The sequence below is a fragment of the Canis lupus genome, chromosome 20 (assembly GCF_011100685.1).
Source record: "Canis lupus familiaris isolate Mischka breed German Shepherd chromosome 20, alternate assembly UU_Cfam_GSD_1.0, whole genome shotgun sequence".
In the NCBI taxonomy this organism is placed as follows: domain Eukaryota; kingdom Metazoa; phylum Chordata; class Mammalia; order Carnivora; family Canidae; genus Canis; species Canis lupus.
In genome coordinates this window covers 45,069,718-45,084,776 of record NC_049241.1, presented here as the reverse complement: position 1 = coordinate 45,084,776, position 15,059 = coordinate 45,069,718, and the positions used below count along the sequence as shown (strand labels likewise).

The 15,059-nt window shown below is 50.2% G+C and overlaps 1 protein-coding gene across 4 annotated transcripts in view; it reads left to right on the top strand.

Annotated features, from left to right (window-relative positions):
• Positions 1–12,198, top strand: part of PGPEP1 (pyroglutamyl-peptidase I) — a 33,578-nt gene extending 21,380 nt beyond the window's left edge. For 3 of the 4 annotated variants that reach the window (XM_038566830.1, XM_038566829.1, XM_038566832.1), the window contains 2 exons: positions 2,517–2,749; positions 7,105–12,198. In XM_038566830.1, the coding sequence (XP_038422758.1) occupies positions 2,517–2,749; positions 7,105–7,297 (426 nt within the window). In that variant the 3' untranslated portion in view covers positions 7,298–12,198. Of the gene's footprint in view, positions 1–102; positions 120–2,516; positions 2,750–7,104 lie in introns of all 4 variants that reach the window. The other variant, XM_038566831.1, reaches the window with a different exon arrangement.
• Positions 12,199–15,059: the final 2,861 nt, after the last annotated feature.

Sequence of the window (15,059 nt, the reverse complement as noted above, 5' to 3'; positions counted from 1 at the left end):
CTCAAGTGGAATCTGTCGCTTTGTAGAGGGGGACCTGAAGACTTAGTGAGATGTGACTAAAGTTCTGTCAATGGGTTTTTTTTTTCTGCTTTGCATGTGGAGTCCTGCCTTTTTTCCAGGTAAATAAACAAAATTACCCGAAAGCATGAACATGTTTGTAAAAATTTTCATAACATAGAGAATCACCCCTGCTTGGTTAACTGGCACCATGATTACTGTTGTTGCTCACACATGTGTCTGCATACACGCATGTGCATCTGTGCTAGTGTGCCACTATGTGTGCTTTTTTTTTTTTTTTTTGAGATTTAATTTACTTGTTCATGAGCAACACAGAGAGACAGAGACACAGGCAGAGGGAGAAAGAAGCAGGCTCCCTGTAGGGAGCCTGATGCAGGTCTTGATCCCAGGATCCCAGGATAATCCCCTGAGCCAAAGGCAGACACTCAACCACTGAGCCCACCCAGGCAACCCCCCACGTGTGCTCTTGAAGCAATCCGTGTGGATTCAGTTCCTGTGGCTGCTGTAAACTTAGAACATCAGAAATGAATTCTCACATCCCCGGAGGCCAGAGCTCCAAAGTCCAAGCCTCCGCAGCTGTGCTCCCTCCCTCAGGAGGGAGGGTCATTGCTCATCTGCTCCGGCTTCTGGGAGCTCCTCGAATTCCTTGGTTTGCGGGCCAGGTCACTCTGGTGTCTGCCTCTGTGGTCACATGGACTTTTCCGGTCTCTGTCTTTCCTTTATTATTATTATTTTTAAAGATTTTATTTATTTATTCACGAGAGACACAGGCAGAAGGAGAAGCAGACTCCATGCAGGGAGTCTGACGTGGGATTCGATCCCAGGTCTCCAGGATCACACTCTGGGCTGAAGGCGGTGCTAAACTGCTGAGCCACCAGGGCTGCACTCTGTCTTTCCTTTAAGTGTCTCTTTTAAGGACATGTGTCATTGGGTTTGGGGCCTACCCAGATAATGCAGGAGGATCTCATCACGAGATCCTTTACTTAATTTCATCAGTAAAGACCCTTATTTTTCCAAATAAGGTATCAGTCACAGTTTCCAGGCGACTTTTTCTTTTTGGTATGTAAGGAGTATCACCATTCAGCTCATTATACTACAGCTGCTGCTTTGTTTTCACATTCCCCAATATTCAATTTTTTTAAAGATTTAACTTATTTATTTATGAGAGACACACAGAGAGAGGCAGAGACACAGGCAGAGGGAGAAACAGGCTCCATGCAGGGAGCCCGATGTGGGACTCAATCCTCGGACCCCAGGATCACGTCCTGGGCCAAAGGCAGGCTCTAAACTGCTGAGCCACCAGGGCTGCCCCTCTGTGTCCCTCTAGCCACATTTTTAAAATGTTAAAATAGGGTGGCCCAGGTGGCTCAGCGGTTTAGCACCGCCTTCAGCCCAGGGCCAGATCCTGGGGACCCAGGATCGAGTCCCAGGCTCCCTGCATGGAGCCTGTTTCTCCCTCTGCCTGTGTCTCTGCCTCTCTCTCATTGTGTCTCTCAAGAATAAAAAATAAAATCTTTAAAAAAATAAAAAAATAAAATGTCAAAACAAAGAGGTGAAATACATTTTTAATAATATCTTTTTTGGAACCCTGTGTATCTAAGATATTATCATCTTGACGTGTCATCAACCTTAGAAAAGTTATTACAGAGGGATTTTACATTCTTTTTGTGTGTGTGTGCCCGGTCTCCAAAATCTGGTGTGTGTTCTGCTCTGACTGTGCATCTCAATTCCTACCAGCCACGTTCTAAAGTGCTCACTAGTTCCATGGCCCCTGGCTGCCATATGGGACAGCATGCTCCTCAGCCCACATTTTAAATGTTTACATGTGTAAATGTTTATGTGTACAATGCCCTTTCTGTGTGTAAGCATACACACTAATAATGAATAGTTGAAATTCAACTGTATTCAGTGCGGGTGTCCTGCTTTCCATAAATATTTTATCATGAGCATTTTAGTGCCTAGGTCGTTAAAAATTTTTCCCTTACGTTATTTTAACAGCTGGGCAGTTTTTCCTAATGAATGTAACTGTTCTCCTATAATGGAGCATGCCAGTGTTTTCATGAGTTTTTCCCCTCATTTTTAGAAAAAACACTGAAACGACCATTGACACATTATTACCTCTTTGATCATAGGTTAGATTCCTGGAAGTTACACCTTGTCTTTTGCATTTGGCAATATGGCTTGAAGATAGTTCCTTAACAGAACTGCTTTTGGCATGTTAACAGCTACATAGTAGTAGCTCCTAATTTATTAATTTATGTAGCCAACACCCCCCCTCCCAGCTGCTAATGGCTAATGAGGTCGTTTTCTGGTATTTGTGTTAACACAGCTGCAATGAATATCCTTGCGTGTTGCACATCCTGGCATGTTTTCTTGGCAGACCTTTCTGTGGGGTATTGTATGGCCTATTCCAGCAACAAGGGGCCTCTCCTTGGCCTGGGGGGGATCCCCCAGTCTTTTGGCCACACCCCTGTTAAGCCCTGCATGTCTATCTGCAGCTCGTGGTGCATGTGGGGGTGTCGGGCATGGCGACCACTGTCACACTGGAGAAGTGTGGGCATAACAAGGGCTACAAGGGGCTGGACAACTGCCGCTTCTGCCCCGGCTCCCAGTGCTGCGTGGAAGACGGGCCCGAAAGCATCGACTCCATCATCGACATGGATGCGGTCTGTAAGAGGGTCACTACGCTGGGCCTGGATGTGTCGGTGACCATCTCACAAGATGCTGGCAGGTAGGGCACCTTGGGGGTGAGTGGGGGTGCTTTCCCTCCTCCACGGGCCCAAGCTAGTGTTGAACAGGCCAAGTGTGTTGACTTTGGCCCCTTGTGGACTGAGCACTCGGCATCCATAAGCCCCAGAGTGAAGCATGTGCGTGGAACAGATGCCACTGATCCTGCTTCCAGAACTCAGGATGTCTGAATCTGCCCACCTGTCCCTACCCAGGCCTTGGCGTCTGCCTCTGGTCACTGCCCCAGCCACCTCACTGGTGTTCCTCCTGCCACCTCTGGCCTGGCCCTGACAGTCCTCCTCTTCCAAACAGTTGTTTCTATATCCATTTTGTTTTTTCTTTCTTCTATTTTTAAAGATTTTATGTATGTATGTATGTATGTATGTATTTATTTATTTATTTATTTATTTATTTATTTGACAGAGAGAGAGCAGGAACAGGGGGAAAGGCAGAGGGAAAGGGAGAGGTAGGCCTTGCGCTGAGCAGGGAGCTGATGCAGGGCTCGATCCCAGGACCTCGGGATTATGACCTCAGCTCAAGGCAGATGCTTCACCAACTGAGCCACCCTAGGCACCTCTGTATTCATTTTCTGTGGCTGTTATAACAAAGCCATCAACTTTATAGCTTAGGACAAAAATGTAATCTCTCCCAGTTCTGGAGGCTAGAAGGCCAAAAGCAAGGTGTGGGCAATGTTTGCTCCTTCTGGAGGCTCTGAGGGAGAATCTGCCCCCTGCCTTCCTCCTGGCTTCCAGTGGCTGCTGGTAACCCTTGGGGGCTCATGGCTGCGTTACCCTGATCTCTGTCTCCATCTCCACGTGGCCTTCTTCCCTGTGTGTGTGTTTACATGGCCTTCTTATGAGGACCCCAGTCATTGGATTTAGGACCCACCCTCATCCAGTATGTTTTCATTTTAACTAATATCTGCAAAACCCCTCTATCCAAATAAGGTCACATTTTGAGGTTCCAGGTGAACATCAACTTTGGGAAGAAACTCTTTAGCCTGTTACAAGGTCTTTTATACATTTAAGTCAGATGGTGTTCCTCCTTTGCTTAATCTCTCCTGCAGGAATGCCTGGGTGGCTCAGTGGTTGAGCATCTATCTGCCTTTGGCTCAGGGCGTGATCCCACGGTCCAAGGATCAAGTCCCACATCGGGCTCCCCGAATGGAGCATGCTTCTCCCTCTGCCTACATCTCTGCCTCTCTCTGTGTGTCTCTCACGAATAAATAAATAAAATCTTGGGGATCTCTGGGTGGCTCAGCGGTTTAGTGCTGCCTTCAGCCCAGAGCGTGGTCCTGGAGTCCTGGGATCGAGTCCCATATCAGGTTCCCTGTGTGGAACCTGCTTTTCCCTCTGCCTGTGTCTCTGCCTCTCTCTCTCTCTCTCTCCTCTCTCTCTCTCTCTCTGTGTGTGTGTGTGTGTGTCTCTCATGAATAAATACATAAAATCTTTAAAATAAATAAATAAATAAATAAATAAATAAATAAATAAATAAATAAATAAAATCTTAAAAAAAAAAATCCCTCCTGAAGCTCCCACTGCACCTAGAGTAAAATTCCAACCTGTCCTCCACCATCCACAGGTGATGTGTAGTCTAGCCCCTGCCCATCCCTCCCCTACTTCGTGTCAGCCTTCACTCTTCCCTCCCCTACTATGCGCCAGCCCCACAAACTGGCCTTCTCTGGTTGCTCAAACACTATGCTCACTCTAGCCTTGGGGGTCTTTGCAGGTGCTGTGACCTCTGCCCAGAACTCACCTCCCTCTGATAAGGCATCTTTCAGGCCTTAGCTCCAACATGTTGCCGCCTTGGGGGGGGGTCTCTGCCAGCACCCAGACCAAATTGTGTCCTCTCTGTTCCATGTCCTCTTAGCACCCATATCTCCATTTCTCAGCACTCTGTACACTTCTCCAGCCCAAAGGCGGCAGGTGGCTGATTCAGTAGACTGAAAGGAGTAACCAAATTTGCCATCTTTCTGTTTTTATTTATTTATTTATTTATTTTTAAATATTTTTTTAATTTTTATTTATTTATGATAGTCACACAGAGAGAGAGAGAGAGAGGCAGAGACATAGGCAGAGGGAGAAGCAGGCTCCATGCACTGGGAGCCCGACGTGGGATTCGATCCCGGGTCTCCAGGATCACGCCCTGGGCCAAAGGCAGGCGCCAAACCACTGCGCCACCCAGGGATCCCAACCATCTTTCTGTTTTTAAAACGAATTCTAAATGGCACGATAATTCTAGAACATCTTCTATGTTCCCATCGTGAAAAATTCTCTTGCTCTCTCTCCTTCTCCCTAGCGATCCCTCTGGTAAATCTGAGACTTTTTTTTTTAAAGATTTTATTTATTTATTTGAGATAGAGAGCACAAGCAGGGCAGAGGGAGAAGCAGACTCCCTGCTGAGCAGGAAGCCCGATATGGGACTCGATCCCAGGACCCTGGGATCATGACCTGAGCCAAAGGCAGACACTTAACTAACTGAGCCACCCAGGCATCCCTTCCTTTGGATCTCCTACATGCCTGGTAAATGGCTATGTGATATTCCATTGAGTGGCTGTTCCAACTTACTAAGCCACTCTCCCGTCTGCGGACGTTTATGTTGCATGCTAGCCCTTTAGGTCTGCTATAACAGGGATACCACCGGCCAGGCAGCTTATAAACAACAGGGTGATTGCTCATAATTCTGGAGTCCGGGAAATTCAAGATCATGGCACCAGCCTGGTCATACTGTGATGAAGGCCTCCCTCTGGGTTGCAGTCTGCTGGCTCCTTAGTGTGTCCTCATCTGGCAGGAGGAGGAAGAGAGCTCTGTGCAGTCTCTCTTTCATATATATATATATATATTTTTTTTTTTAAAGATTTATTTATTTATTTATTTATTCAGAGAGAGCGAAAGAGAGGCAGAGACACAGGCAGAGAGAGAAGCAGGCTCCATGCAGGGAGCCCGACGTGGGACTCGATCCCGGGTCTCCAGGATCACACCCCAGGCTGCAGGCGGCGCTAAACCGCTGTGCCACCGGGGCTGCCCATACACCCAGTGCTTATCACGTCAAGGGCCCCCCTCAGTGCCCGTCACCCAGTCACCCCATCCTCCCATCCACCCCCCCTTCCACTACCCCTTGTCCATTTCCCAGAGTTAGGAGTTTCTCATGTTTTGTCACCCTCTCTAATTTTTCCCGCTCATTTTCCCTCCTTTCTCCTATAATCCCTTTCACTATTTCTTATATTCCCTTGTATGAGTGAAACCAAATAATGATTGTCCTCCTATTGACTTACTTCACTCAGCATAATACCTTCCAGTTCCATCCACATCAAAGCAAATGATGAGTATTCGTCCTTTCTGATAGCTGAGTAAATATTCCATTGTATATGTGCAGTCTCTTTTATAAGGGTGCTAACCCCATTCGTGAGGGCTCTTACTTCCCAAAGGCCCTGCCTCTTAATACCATGACATTGGGAGTCAGGGCTTCAACAGTGAATTTGAGGAAGGACATTCAGATGCTAGCAGGTAGCTGCTTATTCTACTTTAAAAAAAAAAAAAAAAAAAGATTGTATTTCATTATTTGAGAGAGAGACAGAGAGAGAATACAAGCAAGGGGAGTAGAGGGAGAAGCATACTCCCTGCCGAGCAGGGAGCTGGACACGGAGCTCGATCCCAGGACCCTGGGATCATGACCTGAGCTGAAGGCAGAGGCTCAACTGACTGAGCCATTCAGGTGCCCCACTTCTTGTTCTTTTATACTTTTAAAAAATTTTTTATTTATTTATTTATTTATTTATTTATTTATTTATTTATTTATTTATTTATTTGAGACAGAGAGAGAGAGAGGCAGAGACACAGGCAGAGGGAGAAGCAGGCTCCATGCAGGGAGCCCAATGTGGGACTTGATCCTGGGACCCCAGGATCACACCCTGGGCCAAAGGCAGATGCCCAACCGCTGAGCCATGCAGGTGTCCCCTTATTCTTTTATACTTAATGGTGCAGCGAACACCTTCTTCACCTTTCTTGTGCCCTTGTGCAGGTGGCTTCTGAAGGTAGATTCTCAAAACCAGAAAGAACCTGTCCTAAAGTCTAAGCGTCTGTCACATTACTAGCCTTGCCAAACTCTTCCCCTGGGACAGTTGGCATTCCCGCTAGCTGCACCTCATACTGCCTCCTTCCTCACATACACAGCAGCACCTGGAGTTCCCAGGTTTTCTTCATTTTTGCCAACCTGGGAGGAGGGGAGAAGCAGTATTCCATTTCGTGTATTTCTGGCAAGGCTGGGGCTCTTACAGCAGGTGCGGAGGAAGGCCATCCTGTTAGTCTGTGTGTATTGATTCTCTGACCTCATTTTGGTCTCTCTCCTGCCCCCGCACAGGTACCTCTGTGACTTCACCTACTACACCTCTCTGTACCAGAGTCACGGCCGCTCAGCCTTTGTTCACGTGCCTCCACTGGGCAAGCCGTACAACGCAGACCAGCTGGGCAGGGCGCTGCGGGCCATCATCGAGGAGATGCTGGACGTCCTGGAGCAGTCAGAAGGCAAAATCAACTGTCGCCACAAACACTAAGAGCCTTTCAGGCCTCCCAAGACCTCATCCCACTAGGGACCCCGGGAGGGACCTCTGCCCTCCCGGGCTTGGCCAAGGAAGATAAGCCTGTCAGCCGGGGATCTGATCTGGATCAACGTTCCGACTTAAACACTTCCTCTCCCTTTTTCTCTGCAAAAGGGCTGGTCGATTTGAAGGAGGTGGCTGGAGACTTTTTCCTCTATTTCCCTTTGCATCTGGGGACACATTCACAACAGCTGGGAAGCTGGTGGGTCCCGATCTGCACAGAGAACATTGGGTCGAGTGGATCTCTGCTCTTTGATCCCACGTCTGGGCTCACCTGCTCACCTGCTCTGGTGAAGGGATTCTGGTGTTCCCTCCATCCCTGATTGGTTTTTCCCAAACCTAAAAACTCCATGAAGAGTCTTTGCCTGGATCCGTGTCCCAAAAGCCGGGATGACCCCCGAAAGGGCTGCCTGGAGATACGGCGGGGGCTTTTTCCCCCCCTCTCTTTCTTATTCTCTTTTTATTTTTTTTTAAGATTTTATTTATTTATTCATGAGAGACACACAGAGAGAGGCAGAGACACAGGCAGAGGGAGAAGCAGGCTCCATGCAGGGAGCCCAACGTGGGACTCCATCCCGGGTCTCCAGGATCACACCCTGGGCTGCAGGTGGCGCTAAACCGCTGTGTCACTGGGGCTGCCCCTCTCATTCTCTTTTAAAAAAACAATAGTGCTAGTTTGGGCACAGAGGAGTTTATAATCCCTTTGGTTAAAACTTGGCTTTAGCCAACAGCAAAGTGTCTTTTCTTTTTCCTGGGATGCGACCCATTGCGCCTCTTCCCCTGAAAATTGGACCTACATGTTGTGCTGGAGCTGATGTCGGTTCCCTTTCCTCAGGGCGGGCAGGGCCCTTGGCCAGGCAGTGTGGGGTGGGAGCTGCTGCCCCAGATGGTTAAAAAAGGTGGGCTGACCCTTTCAACACCAGAGCCATGAGCTGTCCCTGTGGGGACCCTGGGGCAGGGCAGCCGGTGGGTCATTTTGGCACGCACATGACTTCTTTTTTTTTTTCTAATATGTAAAAATTTGTAGCAGTTGCAACCTACCCCACATCTGGCCTGGATTTTTCCAGTCCTGGTGCTGGGGACCAGCTTCTTTCTCTCCTTAAGGGGAGGGGTGCCCAGAATGGGGCCTGGGGGCTGGAGTTGGCTGAGCTCCATGCACACTGGCGTGTTTGAGCAGGAGGGCGGTGGAGAAGCCAGTGGACTTCTGTGTAGATGGTTTTGGAGATGCACCCAGGACTCAGGAGTAAATTTTGATCTCGATCCCAGGCAACTTTCAGTTTACCACCAGAGATGAGGGTAACATCACCCAGGAAGTGACTGGGTTCAGCTGGACCTTGATACCCATCGGAGGAAAAGAATGACAACAGGAACCATGATGCCAACTGAGGAAAACACACATTTTGGAAGTGTTCTCCTATTTGGGGGAGAATTATGGAGTTTTATCATTTCCCTAAGTGCGAGGTATGCTGGAATGTGATGCCGTGCCAACATGATTGTTGGTGTTACCCAGCATGCAGTTCTTTCTGAAACAGATGATATTTTTGTTTTGTTTTGTTTCTTAAACATTCACCTTCTTTGCCTCTTGTTCCGAGGGCCAGGGGAGGTCCCGCCTCTGCTGAGCTGCTGTGTCGCTTGGAGAACTGGGTTGAGGGGTTTCTGAGTTAAATGCATTCTCTGGGTCCTGGGTTTTCTCTGGAGGAAGCTGCCCCGAGTGGGTGACTCGGGGTGGGCACTTGGCAGTGGGCATGGCCTGTGGCTCGCAGGTTGAAATGATTAGGACTCTGCTTCTCTGTCCATGCCAGCCTGCCTTCTGCCAGAAACACCCCTCTCTCATGTCCCCAGTCTGAGGTTGTAGTCTCCTGAAAAACCTGCTGTGTGGGACTCTGTGAGTGGAGATTGTGGCTCTTCTGAATGTGAGGAGCTCAAGGCTCATGGCGGGGGTCCCCCGGAGGTCTTATTCAGAACATCAGGCTTCATCTAGCTTTGTTCCCCAAAGGTCTGATCTACAGGGATGTGAGGAGGAAATGAATCCAAGCAAGGGGGGGGACCTGAACATGAGCCAGGTCTGCCCTTAGCTGGGTACCCACTGGAACCTGGACATACATACCATCCCCAAACTCCACATTTTCATCTTTCCTTTGTCTTCATTTTCCCCTCTATGTTTAAAGCACCATATGATTCAGAAATTTAGAGATATAACTTATTGTCTGATCATTGTTGAGTGTATGTGTGTCATTTGTGTGTTCTTGCAATGGTTTTAGATTTCCTCATCAAGTCAAGCCGGAATCCTGTCCTTGTCCATGATGCAGCCTATTTCATTCATTTTTATTTAATCAGACAACCATTAAACATTTCACTCACTTCCTGCCAGCTTTTTTTTTTCTTTTTTTTAAGATTTTATTTATTTATTCACAAGAGATACAGAGAGAGAGAGAGACACAGGCAGAGAGAGAAGCAGGCTCCATGCAGGGAGCCCGACGTGGGACTCATTCCAGGGTCTCCAGGATCACGCCCTGGGCTGAAGGTGGCGCTAAACCACTGAGCCACCCGGGCTGCCCACTGCCAGCTTTTTAGTTTTCATTTTCCAGTTTAAATTTTCCTAAAATTTGTCTTTTGGCCAAACTCATCTGTTCTCTCCATGGTGTGTCTGTCTGCATGTGTTGGATCTCGGGACTGAAATGTCCTCACATGTAAAGAGAGGACCAAGTCCCATTCTTGCTCCCCTGTCATTTGCAGAGTCTCAGGTGGAGGGAGGCACACAGAACGGGGCAGAGGGGTGGGTCTATGAAGTGGATGTGGCTTAGCAGGGCATGGAGGGGAGAGACGCTAACAGGTGGGTGCAGCAAGTGTTCTCCATAGAAGGTGGAGAAGGATGGGCAGAGGGATGTGGTGGGAAGGCTGCTGGGGGAATCTTGTAGGAAGGTGGATGGGGGGCCTCTCCCTGGGCCCCCATGGGATATGTTGAGGTGGGGGAGGGCAGCAACAGTCACCTAGGTGTTGGGTGATGGCATCTCCTTAATGGTGCCAGAGCCTCTGCACCTCATACTTTTCTTCTCTCAGCCCCTTTGACTCCCCCTTGCTTACTAAAGAAAAGGTCCGTGGTATGTACATGAGCATGTAGCTTGAAAAAGAAATAAGAAGGAGTGGTTAGTAAGAAAGAAAGAAGGGTGGAAAGAAGCAGGAATTTGAGTTGGTGGACTGGATTTGTGCCGCCTGGCTCACCTGGTTTGATCAAGGAACAGCCAAGGTCCCTTGGCCACGGGGAGAGACAGGGACAGGCAGGGGACAGAAATCACGGCTTCCCAGGTGGTGCCAGGTCTTTGTGGAAAAGTTAGATTGCAATAGTGTCAGCAAGGAGAATAGTTTTCAGCCGCCTTGCTCTGTGCTGGCACGGTAACTTCTAGAACAGAAAGGGCCTGCTCAGGGGGATGGCTGGAAAAGTAGATTCAGGATGCCTTTCTGTTGTCTTAGAAGTTTCTGCCAGGAAGCCAGGCCAGCTGCTGTGTGTGTACACCCACATGCCTGTGTGCCCCCGGGGGTGACGACTGGGCCTGGGTTGGGAGGGGAGCTGCTCCTGGAAATCTGCCCACCATACTGGCCTCTTTTCTGCTGCCACTGTCTAGACTGTTGACCTTTGACCTCTCCACCCCTTGGAGTGTTTAAACCCAGAAGTCCCCTTTGGGGATAGTGGGACAAAGCCCCATTCTTCTGCAGGGCCCCAGCCTCCACCCTGAGAGCCGGGGAGCCTGCAGCCAGTGTGGGGCACTGGTTGTCACACACACAGAAGCTGGCCACCCTGGGCCACAGATCCCACTGTATACACCTCCTGGGGGAGGGGGGGAGCCGAAAAGGGCCTTTGTTTTTATATCCCAAATTAAATTTCCCTTCCCAGGGCATGAGTGCCTCCCAAGGGCCTGGGGCTGCTGGCTGGGAAGGAGAACATCTCTATTTTTGCAGCGGGGAAGCACGTTAATGGCCACCTGCGGAAGGATGGCTGTTTGGGGGGTAAGGGGTGCGTTTGCCAACATCCACATCTTGCAAGTTAATTCCTGGGTGGATGCCGAACATTTCTGCTAAGAGATTCTGTCCTCCAGTGCAGGGGCCATTGTCACAAACTGAGTGTCATGGGCTTCCAGACCTCTGTGGGAGCTGTTCCTGCCCTGAGCTGCTCCTCTCGCCAAATCCTCTTCTCCCTCCCTCGCTCCTCACCAGGCCTTCCTTTCAGCTGCCCGGAGACCCACAAAGTGCCTGCCTCTCTAATAAGCATGAGGCACAGAGAAAGGGGATGAGATGGGAAAGAGAGAAGCAACCCCAGGCTCTGGGAGGTGGCCCTGGTCCCCCAGGGCCCAGTCCAGGGTCACCGAAGCCACTCACAGAGGTGGGATCTAGAGTGAGTGGCTTCTATGGCTGACACGCTTTGTCTCTAGGGAACCTCAGAGAAAGCTAGTGTGGAATTGGGCACACAGAGTGCTTCCGAGGCACATGGCATCCCCAGATGCCAAGGAAGCCATATCTGGATCTTGGACAGCAGAGTTGGCTTCCTGCCTGCCCCGGGGGTACCCGACTTGTTTCCGGGGCTCTCTTAACATCTCAGGTTTCTAGTTCATCCTAAATCTCTCTTTGGGAAAAACCTTTCCTACCTAAGGTAACTTTGTTCTCTTGTCCCCCAAGGAGGGCCTGGCCCCTGCACCCTCGAGGTGGCTCCTCCCTGACCCCCCAAGAGTTCCTTTGAGTGCCTTGTCTGAAACCCTCCTGTCTGGGAGCCCAGGCTGGGGAAGGGTCTGTCCTGACTTTGCTGGGGGCTGGGCCCTGGACTTGACACCCCAGAAAGCAAATAAAACGGTTGAAATGTGTGATTTCTTGTGTGTCTTTGTGAGAGGTTGGTGTCCACTGTGGTCATCCTCTGCCTGGGGTTGGGGGCGTCAGTGGGCAGAGGGGGCCCTGATTCCCTGGGATTTCTGTCCTTGGTATGTGACCTGGTGCTCAGTCTGTGGTGGCTCTTATGAGTGCCCTGAATGGATAATGATGACAGGATTTCTGTACTGAATGGTCTCCGTCCTCACAACCCAGTGCATTTATTTATTCTGATGCACAGAGAGTTTGAGTAACCTTTTGGGATTTGAATCATGATCATGTATTTATTTTATTTGTTATTATTTTTTAATTTAAAAATTTTTAACTAAAACTTTATTTTTATTTGTTTTTATTTACTTATTTATTTTTAAAGATTTTATTCATTCATGAGAGAGAGAGAGAGAGAGGCAGAGACACAGACAGAGGGAGAAGCAGGCTCCATGCAGGGAGCCCAATGTGGGACTCGATCCTGGGACCCCAGGATCACACCCTGGGCTGAAGGCAGGTGCCAAACCACTGAGCCACCCAGGGGATCCCCTTATTTACTTACTTATTTATGTATTTATTTTAAAGATTTTATTTATTTATTCATGAGAGACACACACAGAGAGAGAGGCAGAGACACAGGCAGAGGGAGAAGCAGGCTCCATGCAGGGACCCCAATGTGGGACTCGGTCCCAGGTCTCCAGGATCACGCCCTGGGCCGAACGAAGGCAGGCGTCAAACCGCTGAGCCACTCAGGGATCCCCTACTTATTTATTTTAATTGAATCACGATCATTTACACCCCCAGCATGGGCAAAGTTCCCACTTATAACCCTGTGGTGGTGATGGGGTACCATTACCACCTTTTGCAGACAGGGAAACTGAGGCTCTGCCAAGTGAAGCCTCTTGTCTCCTGTGTCATGGCCAGGGAGAGGAGAGGCAGGAAAGTAAACCCAGGCCAGCTTCTCTGGAGCTGAGTAGTTTGACCCAGAAACAGGACTTGGTCATTCCCCTATGTCTGTCCTTGAGGAATGAAGAGGTTTTAAGGTCAGTGGCTTTCAAAGAATAGAGCTTTGAAACCAAAAGGACTTGTCTTGGGGAACATGGGTCCCAGGGGAGGGGGCACCTCCTCCAATTCCCTGAAGACACATGGTCTTTGCACCCTCAGAGGAAGTGTCCTTTGCACCCAGCACAGCTCCAGGCCCGTAATGCGTGTGTAATAAGCCTCAGGAGGCAGGAAAGGGGTGAGTGCTCGGTGTTCCACGCTGCGGCCAGCAGGGGGCGCAGAGAGGCGCTGCAGCCTCCCCGGAGCGGAAGGCACGCCCCAGAAGGCCGGCTTCCTTCTCCAGCTCAGGGGGCCTGTTCCTGGTCTCAGCCTGGATCCCTGTGGCTGCCCGGGTCACTTAGGAAGTGCCTCCTGTGCATAGGTTCCTGGGGCTGGGGACACACCAGGGTTCCAGCAGTTTCCAGGCTGGGAGTACAGTGCAGGGGACCCAGCAGTGATGGGGGGGCACACAGGCAGTTGAACAATCCAAGGCGGATGGAGGGAAGTTCATTGGAAGGTAAGGCTTGGAGAGACTTTGTTTGGCCCCGATCAGCAGTTTCCCTCAGCCCTCACCTGGACATTCTCAGTCTTACTTGGAGATGAGGGTCTTGGACACCAGTCTCATCCTTCTAGTCCACCCCATTCTAGGGATCTAATGGGGGCCCCTCCTCACCTCTCATTCCCTCCATGGCTCCCTTTTGCTTACAGGAGAAAGCCAAACTCCTCTCCTGGGCATTTGAACCTCCTTTCTCTTGCTACTACTGACCACAAGCTGTCCCCAGTGCCTGGAAGCCCATCTGTCCCCATTTACACCTGGAAAACTCCTATGCATCCCTCAAAACCCAACAGCATCTTAGAACACCTTGAGTGTAACAGTCCTGGGTAGGGGTGAATTACTGAACCGGAAATCCCAAAGTCCTTCCCCCACACCCTCTTTAACTTTCCTACCCGATCCTTCCTGCACTGGCAACTTGCCACCAGGCATTCAGCAGTTTCTACAAGGAGTGCCTCAGACCTGCCCTGACATGTCCAGGTCCCCCGGAAAGGAGGAGGGGCAGGTTCAAGTGGCACCCCTCCCCCCATACACACATTGTGTGGCCCTGGTGGGGGAAGTGGGGAGGCCAAGACAGAAAAAGACTATAAGAGACTGAGAAGCTGAAATGCAGAGAGAGCAAGGGAGAAATTCAAAGAGGGGCCAAGAGAAAATGTGGAAACTCCTGAGATATTTTCTCTTCCAAAGTCCCGTGTTTAGAGTGAGGACACTGAAGGACAGAGATGGCCCTAGCCTGCCAAGGAAAAGGATTTGAGACGTCCTGTGAGACAGGGACTCAGTTTCCCCCGTGTTAAGGAGCTGACTCCCACGCACCCCCCCCCCCCAGGGTTGTGCGTTCCTGCTCTGCCACGGCCGGGTACCCAGCAGGTGCTTCATAAGTGCACATTGCAGTTAGCAGAGTCATTACTGGAGCCCAGGAGGAAACCAGGGCTTAAGGGGGAAGGAAGAGGGGGGAGAGGGGGGGGATGTAGAGGGGGAGAAGGGGGAGAGAGCACAGGCTGGGGTTACCCCGGCCCAACATTCCGGTCAGGGAACACGTGGGTCCGAAGCCTGCTGCCTCAGCTGACCCACTTCCTGTCCCGCTCAGGCCTCGGTAGCCCCCCTGGGCCAGGAACCCACACAGCCGGTCCCAGGGGCTGAGCCAACCACTTCCGCCCCAGGCTGCTGGGCCCCGCTGACTCACGCTCAGCTGTCTGCACCCCACCCCCACTGAGCCTTCCTGGGGGGCAACGGGAGGGGCTGGCAGAGGCCCAAGCCTGGAATGCAGAGAGGTCAGCCTGG